General features: G+C 43.5%; 2 protein-coding genes across 4 annotated transcripts; both read right to left on the reverse strand.

Moving 5' to 3' along the window:
* Positions 1 to 3,770: 3,770 nt before the first annotated feature.
* On the reverse strand, positions 3,771 to 4,560 carry LOC120644301 (rapid alkalinization factor 23-like). Its single transcript, XM_039920907.1, has one exon. The coding sequence runs from the start codon at positions 4,411 to 4,413 to the stop codon at positions 4,081 to 4,083; it is 333 nt and encodes a 110-aa protein (XP_039776841.1). The 5' UTR covers positions 4,414 to 4,560; the 3' UTR covers positions 3,771 to 4,080.
* Positions 4,561 to 5,422: 862 nt separating this feature from the next.
* LOC120644302 (UV-B-induced protein At3g17800, chloroplastic-like) lies at positions 5,423 to 8,896 on the reverse strand. Of its 3 annotated transcripts, none has more exons than XM_039920908.1 (3): positions 8,645 to 8,896; positions 7,168 to 7,442; positions 5,423 to 6,387 (listed from the first exon to the last, which is right to left on the reverse strand). In XM_039920908.1, exons 1-3 carry the CDS (start codon positions 8,768 to 8,770, stop codon positions 5,610 to 5,612), a joined length of 1,179 nt encoding a protein of 392 aa, XP_039776842.1. In that variant the 5' UTR covers positions 8,771 to 8,896; the 3' UTR covers positions 5,423 to 5,609. The 3 variants fall into 3 exon arrangements, with proteins under 3 accessions (XP_039776842.1, XP_039776844.1, XP_039776843.1); XM_039920910.1 differs by having other exon boundaries at positions 8,130 to 8,834; XM_039920909.1 differs by lacking the exon at positions 8,645 to 8,896 and adding an exon at positions 8,087 to 8,620.
* Positions 8,897 to 11,195: the final 2,299 nt, after the last annotated feature.

An 11,195-nucleotide genomic window follows, 5' to 3' on the forward strand; every position in this document is an offset into this window, starting at 1 on the left:
TAGTTCGAGACCTCATCCAGAATGTATGCTTCTGCAATGGAAGCTTCTATTTTGCATTTTTTTTGCATTTGGTTCGAAGGATTTTTTGTTGTCTCTCAATCGAGTAGCACCAACGTCCCTGAACAGGCCCCCATCCGTGCCTAATACGGGAGGTGCAAAATCATATGCTGCATCGGATTGAAGAAGCCGGGTGGAAAGATTTTCTCCAACTTACAAAGCAACACCGGGGCCAATTTTTCCATTTGTTCAACTACAGCCCGAGACAACTCCTTAGCACATAGCTGGCGGAAGAAATTGCTTAACTCCACCAGCACTTGCCAGACATGGTCAGTGAGATAGCCTCGAACCATCACCGGAAGAAGCCGCTCAATCCATATGTGGTAGTCATGACTCTTCAGCCCATTGATTCGCATAGTAGATAAGTTCACCCCTCTCCTTAGATTCGCTGCATACCCATCGGGGAACATTAAAGTCTGGAACCATTCTAGTACTTCTTTCCTTTGGTGCTTCTTCAGGACGAATTCAGCTGCAGGCTTTTTCCATTTCTTACCATCTTTGGGTGGCGGAATATTCAGTTTTGGTCTATCGCATAAACTAGCATGATCCACTTGGGCCTTAACATTGTCCTTTGTTTTATCAAGAATGTCCATGATTGTACCCCAGAGTGCCTCAGCAATATTTTTTTCCGAGTGCATCATATCAATGTTATGAGGAAGAAGAAGATCATCCATGTAGGGGAGCCTCCACAGGCCCGACTTCTGAGTCCAGGCATGTTCTTCGCCATAACCCACAAAACCACCACCTTCTTTAACCCTCAGCGACTGTAACCACTCACGGACCGCGACACCTGACATCATCTACGGTGGAGGTTCATCAACCACGACACCTTTTGTAAAGTTCTTGATGTCATGTCGTAATGGATGGTCAATAGGGAGAAATTGTCGGTCCTTGTCGAACGAAGAATACTTGCCACCCTTCGCCAACCAGATGAACCTCATAGCTGCCTTGCATACTGGGCAAGGGAACTTCCCGTGCACACACCAGCCGCAGAATATCGCATACGCTGGCAAGTCATGCAGGGAGTACATGTACCACACTCGCATTTTGAAGTTTGTCTTTGTAGCTCGGTCATATGTCCATACACCTTCCTCCCAAGCATGGAGCAAATCATCAATAAGAGGCTCCATATACACACTCATATTATCCCCCGGATATCTAGGAATTATCAACGACAAGAATATATTCTGCCGTTGAAAGATAACTCCATGGGGGAGGTTGAGGGGGATAACAAACACGGGCCAACAACTGTACGGGGCAGCCGTCATTCTATAAGGATTGAATCCATCTGTTGCCAACGCAACACGTACATTTCGAGCCTCCAGAGCTTTCATTGTGTGACGCCTGTCAAAATGTTTCCATGCTTCACCATCGGATGGATGTATCATCTTCTCAGGATGGTAGCGTTTGCCGTTTTTGTGCCATCTCATCTGTTGTGCTGAATCCTCGGTCATGAACAGACGTTGGATTCTTGGTATGAATGGAAGGTACCGTACGATTTTCACGGGGATTTTGAGCTGTTTCTTTTTTTGTTTTGAAATTCATCTTTGCCGTGTGCCACAGATCTTAGCACACGGCAAACAAAGAAATTTCGCCGTGTGCCTAAACCTAAACACACGGCAACTACTGGAAAATGAATTTCTGTTATTTCATGTAGTCAACTAATTTGTTTTTAAAACATGTTTCACTAAATTTAATGAAATGTATATTGAAAAATATTACCAAACTCTCTAAACATTGCATATGAAATGCTTCTTTGAAAATTTTTCATTATTTTATGCATACATAGCTCAATTTCATTATTTTCACCTAAATTCTAATATTACTAAAAAATTCAAAAAATGGCAAACAAGTCCAAAAAATTGCCATAATTGAACATGAACTACTTCGTGTGGTTTATTATCTATAGAAAAAAATTGAAACACAAATTATAATTTGAACATCATTTCGCGTACAGACGTAACTGCAATCTTAGAAACTATATAGATCTTTTTCGGAGAAACTCAAGTTTGTTAAACAGTGTTTGTCAAAAAAAATGAGAAATGCAATCAAAATTTTACCATTGCCTCCTTGCATGATATTATGACCGCTTGACAAATTTCATAATTTTCATACTACGTTTCGATTTTATGGAATTTATAAAACTCTAAGCCACAAGTTCGATTGTTAGTAAGTTCGTAGCATTTTGTTTATTTTGCCGTGTACCAAGGTAGTGGCACACGGCAAACTTTAATGTTTGTCGTGTGCCTCCATGTGGCACACGGCAAAGAGGTCGATTCGCCATGTACCTAACGGGGGCACACGGCAAAATATGACGGCGTCGACCGGCCGTTAACGTCGGGCCACGTGGCGCTATGTTTGCCGTGTGCCTCCATGTGGCACACGGCAAAGAGGTCGATTCGCCGTGTGCCTAACGGAGGCACACGACAAAATATGACGGCGTTGACCAGCCGTGAATGTCGGGCCACGTGGCGCTATCTTTGCCGTGTGCCGGTCTGTGGCACACGGCAAAAAAAATCGTTTCGCTGTGTGCTGAGGTTAGTGCACACGGCGAAACCTCCTTTCGCCGTGTGCTGAGGTTAGAGCACACGGCGAAACCTCCTTTCGCCGTGTGCTTTATTTTGGCCGTGTGTTCTATATTTGGCCCACGGCTAAGCTCTCTTCGACGTGTGCCCGATGATGTGCGCACTGCAAACTCTTAGATACAGTGAATTACCGGTTGCCGTAGTGATGATGGCTCCTTTGACCTGCCGTACGCTGGCCGCGTCTCTGCTGTCTCGGCGGGATCGGGGATCTTGACTCTGAGACGCCATGATCAGGGGATGCACGGAATCAGTGCCCCAGGGGAGCGTTCGCGTTGCCGTGGTCACAGATTGCAGAATAAATAAGCCAAAAAAAAATCACAAACCTTCTGTTCGAAACACTACACTTTCTATGACAGTTGCTAAAACTTGCAGAGGCCAGTGTAAACATGAATTTGGGGCAGCAGCTAACTGCAAACGAGGATATTTGGCGAGAACTGCCCAATGTCGGCATGCTCAGAGTATCAAAAAAAAAAAAAGCCCGCATGCACAAGAACTGATGTCTATAATTGACCTATATACTCGTACTGCCGGCTGCATATAACAGTCAATTTCCTGTCAAGGACCCGGGCCCAACCGGGCGTGCTCTTGGCAGTTAAAAAATAAAGCCAAAAATAAAAGGAAAAAAAAACCTGCAGGTTGGTGTCGGTGGATCCACTTGAGCTCTGAATGAAGAAGCGATGGGTAGCTGAATACAGCACAGCATGCATTTTCAGTCGCAGCTATGCTGAAAGGCACGACGCTGACATTTCCTCGTGTGGTTCGTTCAGCACAGCACATTAGGAAAAATGAAGTCATGCTTTCGCTTTATTTACCAAAAATTCCTCCTTTTTCCAACAACATTGTAGGTCATTATTAATTTATTGCTGAAATTCCCGAATCTTTTTCTTAAAAAAATATTTATTTCTCAAACCTTCTTATCTCTTTGACATTAGGTGCATATTTCCGATCAAAATCTCTCTGCGAAACTTTAACATCACAGATCCCCCATGTGACATTACATTCCTCAGTAAACCGAGTAGAGGTGAACGGAGTGGTAAAGCGAGGGAAGAAATTTAGCTCTCCTTTTTCCCCTTTATTCGTATAATATAAATATAGTATTGTTCATCATCATCTTGCATTGTTACTGGATGCAACTGTAACAGGCTCCTCCGTTCAGCTCCAGTCCAATCTCACATAGCCACATATATACACATTCACCTCCACAGTAGGATCCAGAGATTTGAGGTGATTAGAAAGAAATGTAAGGGCATCCTCAAACATGAAACTCATCAATTAATCCTCCCATACTACACTTACTACTATTCCAGCAAAGGAGGAAGGACGAGAGAGAGAGAGAGAGAGAGAGAGAGAGAGATAACATACATAATTAGCAACACACATTATTACAGTTGATGGAGCCCTCCCTCCCCTCGCAGGCAGGAGTTTCGCCCATCTCCATCTAGGGACCTGCGTCCCTGCACCTGGTGATGCTCTCGCAGCCCCGGGTGTAGGGGTTGGCGGTGGTTGAGATCCTGCAGTTGTAGTAGGGCACCCCGGTCCTGGAGCACGGCACCACATCGCCCCTCAGCGCGTCGTAGCTGATGTAACGCCGGCCGGTGGTCGCCTCCCACAGCAGCCGCCGGTGCGCCTCGGAGTCCATCTCCATCTCCGCGTCCAAACTCAGGCCGCCGCAGTGGCCTCCCCTCCCATGGAGGGCAAGCACCAGAATCAGCAGGAGCGACGCTGCCGCCCATGCTCTGAAGAGCAAGATCAGCTTGGTGGTAGCCGGCATTGGGGGAGACTGACTGGGATCTCTCTCTATGTTTCTTGTTCAGAGTGTCATGGAGTCTCCCTCTCCCTCTCTCTCTCTGCACTGGATCTTTGCTGTTCTCTTTATCATGATGGCTTTCTCTCGCCCTTGGCCTTAAATGCAGCGCCGGACAGCCAGTTGTAGGCAACTGCCGCTGTGTCCTCCTGTTACTGGAAATATCAAGAGGGCAGTGGGCAGAGGATGTGTGTTTACCATGGGAGAAAGATGAAGATGTTGCAAATGCTTAGGCTGTGTTCAGACAGAACCCAAATTTTTTTTGCGACGGAATTTTACTAATTTGAATTACTAAATGAAGTTTTTTATAAAATTTTTTACACAGATGAGTTGTAAATAACGAGACGAATCTAATGATGCTAATTAATTCATGATTAATTTATAATTAGCCGATGATTACTGTAGCATCACTGTTGTAAATCATAGATTAAGTAGGCTCATTAGATTCGTCTCGCGATTTACAGCCCATCCATGTAAAAAGTTTTGTAAATAGACTTCATTTAGTACTTCATGCATGTGTCAAAACATTCGATGTGATGTTTTTTTCGTTTACGGGTAAAAATCTAAACACGTCCTTAGTGCTGTTTTGTTCTTCATGTAATGTTGTTGTTGTAAAGTTTCACCAAGACCATCAGGTTATTTATTTTTTGCTAGAACTTTTAATCCAGATAGAGGTTTACTCTTGACATCTGACTTTGTGATAGACAACTGATGGGTCTGAATTCAGAATTTGGCCCCCCTGTGATCAGGGGCCATCATGAGTTTTTGGCAGCTCATGTGGTCACGAGATGTCAAGTTGCCTGCCTGGGTGCAGCAAGCTTGGGATGCCTGATAGCCCTGGCTATGACTAGGTACGCAGCAGTCCAAGATGTTTACTATCTTAGCCCTGCCAAATTATGTCAGGTGTCCTCGATGTTAATAAGTTGATGCTTTTTGAAATCTAAACCATGGAGACATGTGAAGGCAACTTACGAGATACAGAAAGCACTAGTATTGATTTGTAGGGCATAGCGAAAGCACCCCCTCAATGAGGCAAATTTGAGATGAAGACATTTATACATGTACACAGCTAGTCATATATACAAGGCTCCAGGAAAAACTTCCGCGACTCTTTTTTCCGCCAGACATCTACAAGGTGGCAGAAGCTTTCTGCAGTACTTTCTTCACCTATCCGACAACTTATAAATCTCGTCCACGTAATCTTCAACATCCCAAAGGAAGGAACCAAATGCAATGGCTTCAAGTAGTAGTCTTTTTAGGGACGAAGGGTCCAGTATAACCGCTTCATCATTCTCTTGGGTGAGTTCCATGTTCTGTCCAAAAAGAGCCCAGCTGTGCCTCTCGATGAGATTAGCAGCTTCACAAGAGCGCAGCTTCGCACAAAGCTGCAAAGTCTTAGGGTCAAATCCCATCATGTAACCCTTCAAGTCATGCAGGTTGACAACTGAACTTGGTTTCGAAGAAGATGACACTTCTCCAGAGCCTCCAACAGCCTCTTCTTGTTCTTGTTTATTTGTAAATTGAGCATTCAGATATTGAATTTGAGGAGGAAGTTCTGAGCGAGTGAGAGTCAGCTCCAAATGATGCCTGATGCTGACAGATTTCAGGAAGTATCCATACATTATTGAAGCAGAATATATCCGACCAAATTGCAGTCTTTTAATGCGAAGTGTTGAGCGATTGATCTTGGGACCATTTCTGTGTACCCATCTGATAATGCTGGTCAAGTGTTCCCTAATTAGTTTTAGTACCTCAGGTCCATGAATGGACTCAAGATCTGTCTCCCTTGGCGGCCATAACTGCAATCTTCTGTTGCTGATGAGCTTCGACAAATTTGGAACCATTGGAACTTCAATCTTGAAAAACTTATAAACAATCAGCATGTACATGATGTCCTCAATAGCTGTTTGCCACTCTTGCTCCTTCAGCTCAGCAATCCTCCTATTTGCCAGGGTTCCAACAAGTCAGTCATAAAAAAAACATATACAATACAAAACATCAACAGAACCACCAATTTAGTAAAAACACTAGGAACATTTTGGGTTATGTATTGTTTGAACCATATTAGGTCACTGATTGATATGATCCTTAATGCAATTTGCAAGCTAGATTCCGTGGATTCTTGCAATGATACTATTGAGGGTACATACAATACACATAATACACACAACATACCGCACCAATCATATATTTAGTCCATGCTATCACACCCTTCATTTGGTCTACTATTTTTATATACATGATAAGTCTACAATTATATAACTCAATCAGACAACATACAACTAAGACAACAGGTTTCAGCTTGATCCAGATTCTAATCATCACCAAACTTCAAGTAACATGATCTTGATCTCTGAATATGAGTCTCAGACTCTCAGTTGCAACATACAGCACCAAGATGGTATATCATTGTGTTTCCTAACCTCTATATTTAAGCATTACTTAATTTATCTGAGTGGTTGCTAAAGGTGCCATACTCATTGTCAAAAGACAAGTAGCATACAGAAGGAGGGTATATCTAACAACTATTATTCGTAAGTGAATAACCAATACAAGACAAAGTACCCATTCAAATGAAAAATATCTACAAGTTCACAGAACAGCATCATTGTTTGTTCTCAGAATGACTGCTGGCGGTAAGCTTAGAATGGTACCAAAAAAGAAAGATTTACAACTCCTGTACGTGTTTCCTACCATTTAAATCAGACAGCAAGTACCAACCTGTGAAGGCAGTCCTCTTTAGAACCAATACTATGTTCCCAGCGGTTCAAGGTGTCTTCTCTTTGGTTAGACAACTCTTGCAGTTGCTTTGCTGCTGCAGCTAGAAAAATGTGTGGAAGGTTCTTCAACAGACCACACAAAAAACTCCCTTCCCATGTTTCTGGCTCAAGTGGTGCGTCCACACTTTCAAATTCAGAATCATCAGGCTTTGCACAAGCTACTGTACTCAATAACTTCTTAGTTGCGAATTTGGATCTCCAATTCAACATATTCCCCTGCATTTTAAAGTTAATGAGGCATTTCATGCTACTACATGCATATCAAACAATCAAAGTTGCAGATTCCAAAAAAAAAAATGGCTCAACCAAAACTACTGTGGAAGAGATAAAGCAATTTAAAGTTTAAATACTAGAATGTATGCATTATGGTAAGATCTAATTTGTCTTTTTAATCAATTTTTATGTACACAGTGAAACATTATTGGTATTACAATTCCCAAACACATTTAACATGCATGCTACATCTGCTGTTACAGCAATTATACTGTTTAACCACACACACAAAAAGAACGAACAGTCATCATTACAATTCAGTTGAAACAATTCTTTTTTGTTACATAAATCAGGTGAAGAGTCTCTATTGTGTTTCAAATGTCTTAGTTTAGATAGAAAAATTTCATTTAGGTATTACCTAGGGTAATGACTTATTTGGGAAAAGGCAGTAAATAGGCATTGAACATCTGAGCATTTGATGCCTGGTGCACCAACTCATAAGCAACACTCCTGTGGTTGCATAAAGATGTCCCAGACTTTTAACAATTACATTGTCCTAATGAAATGACTTAGATGCAATTAAAAGCCCATGAGTTATCATTGGGGTCCAATTTGAAGAATGTTAACTTTAATGTCTAAGAGCATACCATTTGAACAGGAAATTGATCCCAAGAAAATGGTCTCACCCACCTAAAAAAGGAAGTGTTTGTCAACCAGTTGCCCTTCTTTTTTCCTCCAAGAATACACAACTACACAAGAGAGCTGTGGTCCAATTACAAGCCGTTAGACTGTCCCGGTTAGTTTTTCTAATACATTCGCGCCACAAGAATAAGAGGGACGACCCAACAAGATCTAATCACCCTAGGTTGCCTTTCCAACATGAGGTGGTGGAGTAAACGCGATTTGCAAGATAATATCTAAAGCCACCTAAATTCAATAAATCCATATCTCAACAAAAAATTTTAAGTATTCCTCTCCTGCTTGGCTAAATCAAACCTACCCAGGCTAAAGAACCACTAATACCTCCATGTACCAAACGCACCAAGCACACAAACAATACAAACACAGCGTTCATAAGCCCCAGCCCCCAAGCTAGCAACAACCCCTCCTGATCCTACACGAATTCACTGAAACCACTTTCAATTTCAGCACCCTACCTAAGCTGTTAAAGAACCGGGGGAAAAAACAAAGGCGAGCTCAAGAACCTGCAGTTGGAAGCAGGGGTAGTAGCGGAACGCCGCCGCCGACGCGCGACAGGCGCCTCGCCGGACCGCCGGCTGGAGGTCCGCGGAAGCTACGGCGGCGGCTGAGCGCGGGCGAAGGGCGGCCATGCAGGGAGTGGTGGTGGGGTGGGATGAGCAGGTGGTGGGCAGGGCAGGTGAGGAGGGGTTGGATAACGTCGGGGGCGAGTCCGCGCGGCGCAGTGCGGGGGTGCGCTCGCGTCAAACCGCGAGCGGCTGCCGTGCTCCGCGCGTGTGGTGGGCGGCGGAGTGAGGTGGGGCACGTGGCGACGAGTGCTTGGCTGCCGCACGATAAGGAAATCCTGTTATAATTTTTTGTTCAGTGAATTTATTATAATAATAATTTATAAACTATAGATTTTCTTTAAGCTAGCAATCAATCCATCATCAACCATGAAACATACATCTATATTATAAAAATCAAAAACAATTAAAAAAATTTCTCATTCAAATTGGACTCATCATACCTCTCACACTGGACCCGCCTGTTAGGTGAAAGGGAGGTGGGAGGGGGTGTAGATCCATAAAAACTAAAACAGCATGTTAGGACATGTTTCCGCCAAAAACTATTTTTTTTCTCACCCCCTCCGAAGGTACCCGCCGTGTATACCCACAGTTACCGAATTGACCGGCTGCCGCCGCCATGGCCCATGGCACCACGGCCTCCTCCCCCTCGTGGCGCTCGGTGCACGCCCCCTCCCCTACAGCCGCTCGTCGGCGACAGGCCGGATGATTGGTTGCCCAACTGCGACTGCCGATTCCTCTATGAGCAGTGAGCATACCCTCCTTTCTCGGGTCTCGGGTCCTCCCTAAGCCCCACCCCCACCTTCCCGGCTCCTCCGCTTCTCCCTGTGCGCCGACTGCCAGCCGTCTGAAAGAATCCCTTATGTCGACTAAAGGGGGGCGGGTGAATAGTCGAGACTGAAAAATTTACACTAAAAATGCAACCTGTCAGTAATCTTCGGAGTCTCCGGAGATTTGTCCGGAATATCCGAAGATGTTTGGATATTCCAGAGATTTTTCTGGAGATTCCGAACAGTGTAACTGAATCTGAACTCGACTATCCAAACCTTGACCAAAAGTAGATTGAGTAAATTTCCAGGCTTTATAAGAGGTAACCAAACTCTTTTATCTAGGAACCTGCAAACAAATCTTCTCCAATGAGTAGATCGAAGGCAAATACTAGAGAGAGCGTTTAAACCAAGAACAGCAACAAATCTCAAGATTCAAAGACAAGTACTCAGAGATTTGTTTACTGAAGTTCGGTTCCAAAGAACCTACGTCTCCGTTGAGGCACCCAAGGAGTACACTTACTCCTTGAGCTATCTAGCCTCACCTTAGCAACCGAAGTCACTAAGGGCTCTTGCTTGATGTTGAAGTCGTACAAACTTCCCGAGGCACTCCACAAGCTTGGGTGCTCAGCAGGTGACGCCTAGCCGGCTAGGAGCTTGGAGCTCCAAGAGTAACAAACACGAAATCCACTGGCTTGACGAAGAAAGAGGTGCTCAAGAGATGGGAAATCAGCTCACTAGCACTCAATCTTGCTCTCCCACAAATTTCCCTTCAATCCCCTCACTAAATCTCGCTAGAAGGCAAAGGGGAATAAAAGCTAGGGTTCTTGGAAGCTCAAAACAGGAGAGGTCTCGAAACTGGTCGGAGAGAGAAGCACTGAAGGGGTATGAGGGGGTATTTATACCCCAGCCCCCAAAACTAGCCATTGTGCACTTAGGTTCCGGAGATTCCGAAGAAATCTCCGGACATTCCGAACGATTTTCTGGATACTCTAAACATTCTGCAGAGAAAACACTTTAAACTAATCCCATGTGAAGTGCAAGTGCAAAGGTGTCTCTCATAGGTTTGTAAGATCATCTTGAGCACCTTTTCTACGCAAGTAGAGATCATGTCCCTCTTGATAGTACGGTATTCCTAAAATCAATTTCAAAATATAAAATAGAATTAAATCTCCATGAGTTGCCGCTTATATCCTTCATTTCCTTTTTGGTGGATCTTTCCATAACTTAGCTTTTGCTTACCTGCTCATGATTCTCAATAAAACCATTAGTACCACAAGTATGTGGCATTAACTCACCAAAACCCACTAAACGGGTCTAGATGTACTTTCAATCTCCCCCTTTTTGGTGATTGATGATAACACACTTGTGAGAAACAATAGATAAATCATTTGAGAACATAATTTGTGATGCAATATCCCCCTTAACATATGCATATGCATTGAATGCAACAAGACTTTGACAAAAGTTAACAATTGCACATATTTGGAGATAAACATCACAACACTATAAGTGGGTTGCCTATGTGTGTGCAGCAAAAACAGGTGTGAGATGCAACATGACAGATTATGCACTCCAGAAACCATAAAAGAAGATCAGTGACATAAGCTTCGGAGTTTCCAGACAAATGTTCGGACATTCCGGAGAATCTGTCACTGAGGAAAATAACACACAAGTCATCCAGATTTTTAGTCACACTAGCAAATATCCTAGACAATTTAACA

This window comes from Panicum virgatum, chromosome 8K (genome assembly GCF_016808335.1).
Source record: "Panicum virgatum strain AP13 chromosome 8K, P.virgatum_v5, whole genome shotgun sequence".
Taxonomy (NCBI): Eukaryota; Viridiplantae; Streptophyta; class Magnoliopsida; order Poales; family Poaceae; genus Panicum; species Panicum virgatum.

What these genes read in the sequence shown, in the direction of transcription:
- LOC120644301 (XM_039920907.1), bottom strand. Translation starts at nt 4,413, where the DNA reads ATGCCGGCTACCACCAAGCTGATCTTGCTCTTCAGAGCATGGGCGGCA.
- LOC120644302 (XM_039920908.1), bottom strand. Translation starts at nt 8,770, where the DNA reads ATGGCCGCCCTTCGCCCGCGCTCAGCCGCCGCCGTAGCTTCCGCGGAC. An exon ending in ACCCCTGCTTCCAACTGCAG is followed by an intron (nt 7,443 to 8,644) that starts GTTCTTGAGCTC and finishes TTTAAAATGCAG; the next exon opens with GGGAATATGTTGAATTGGAG. An exon ending in AAAGAGGACTGCCTTCACAG is followed by an intron (nt 6,388 to 7,167) that starts GTTGGTACTTGC and finishes CCTGGCAAATAG; the next exon opens with GAGGATTGCTGAGCTGAAGG.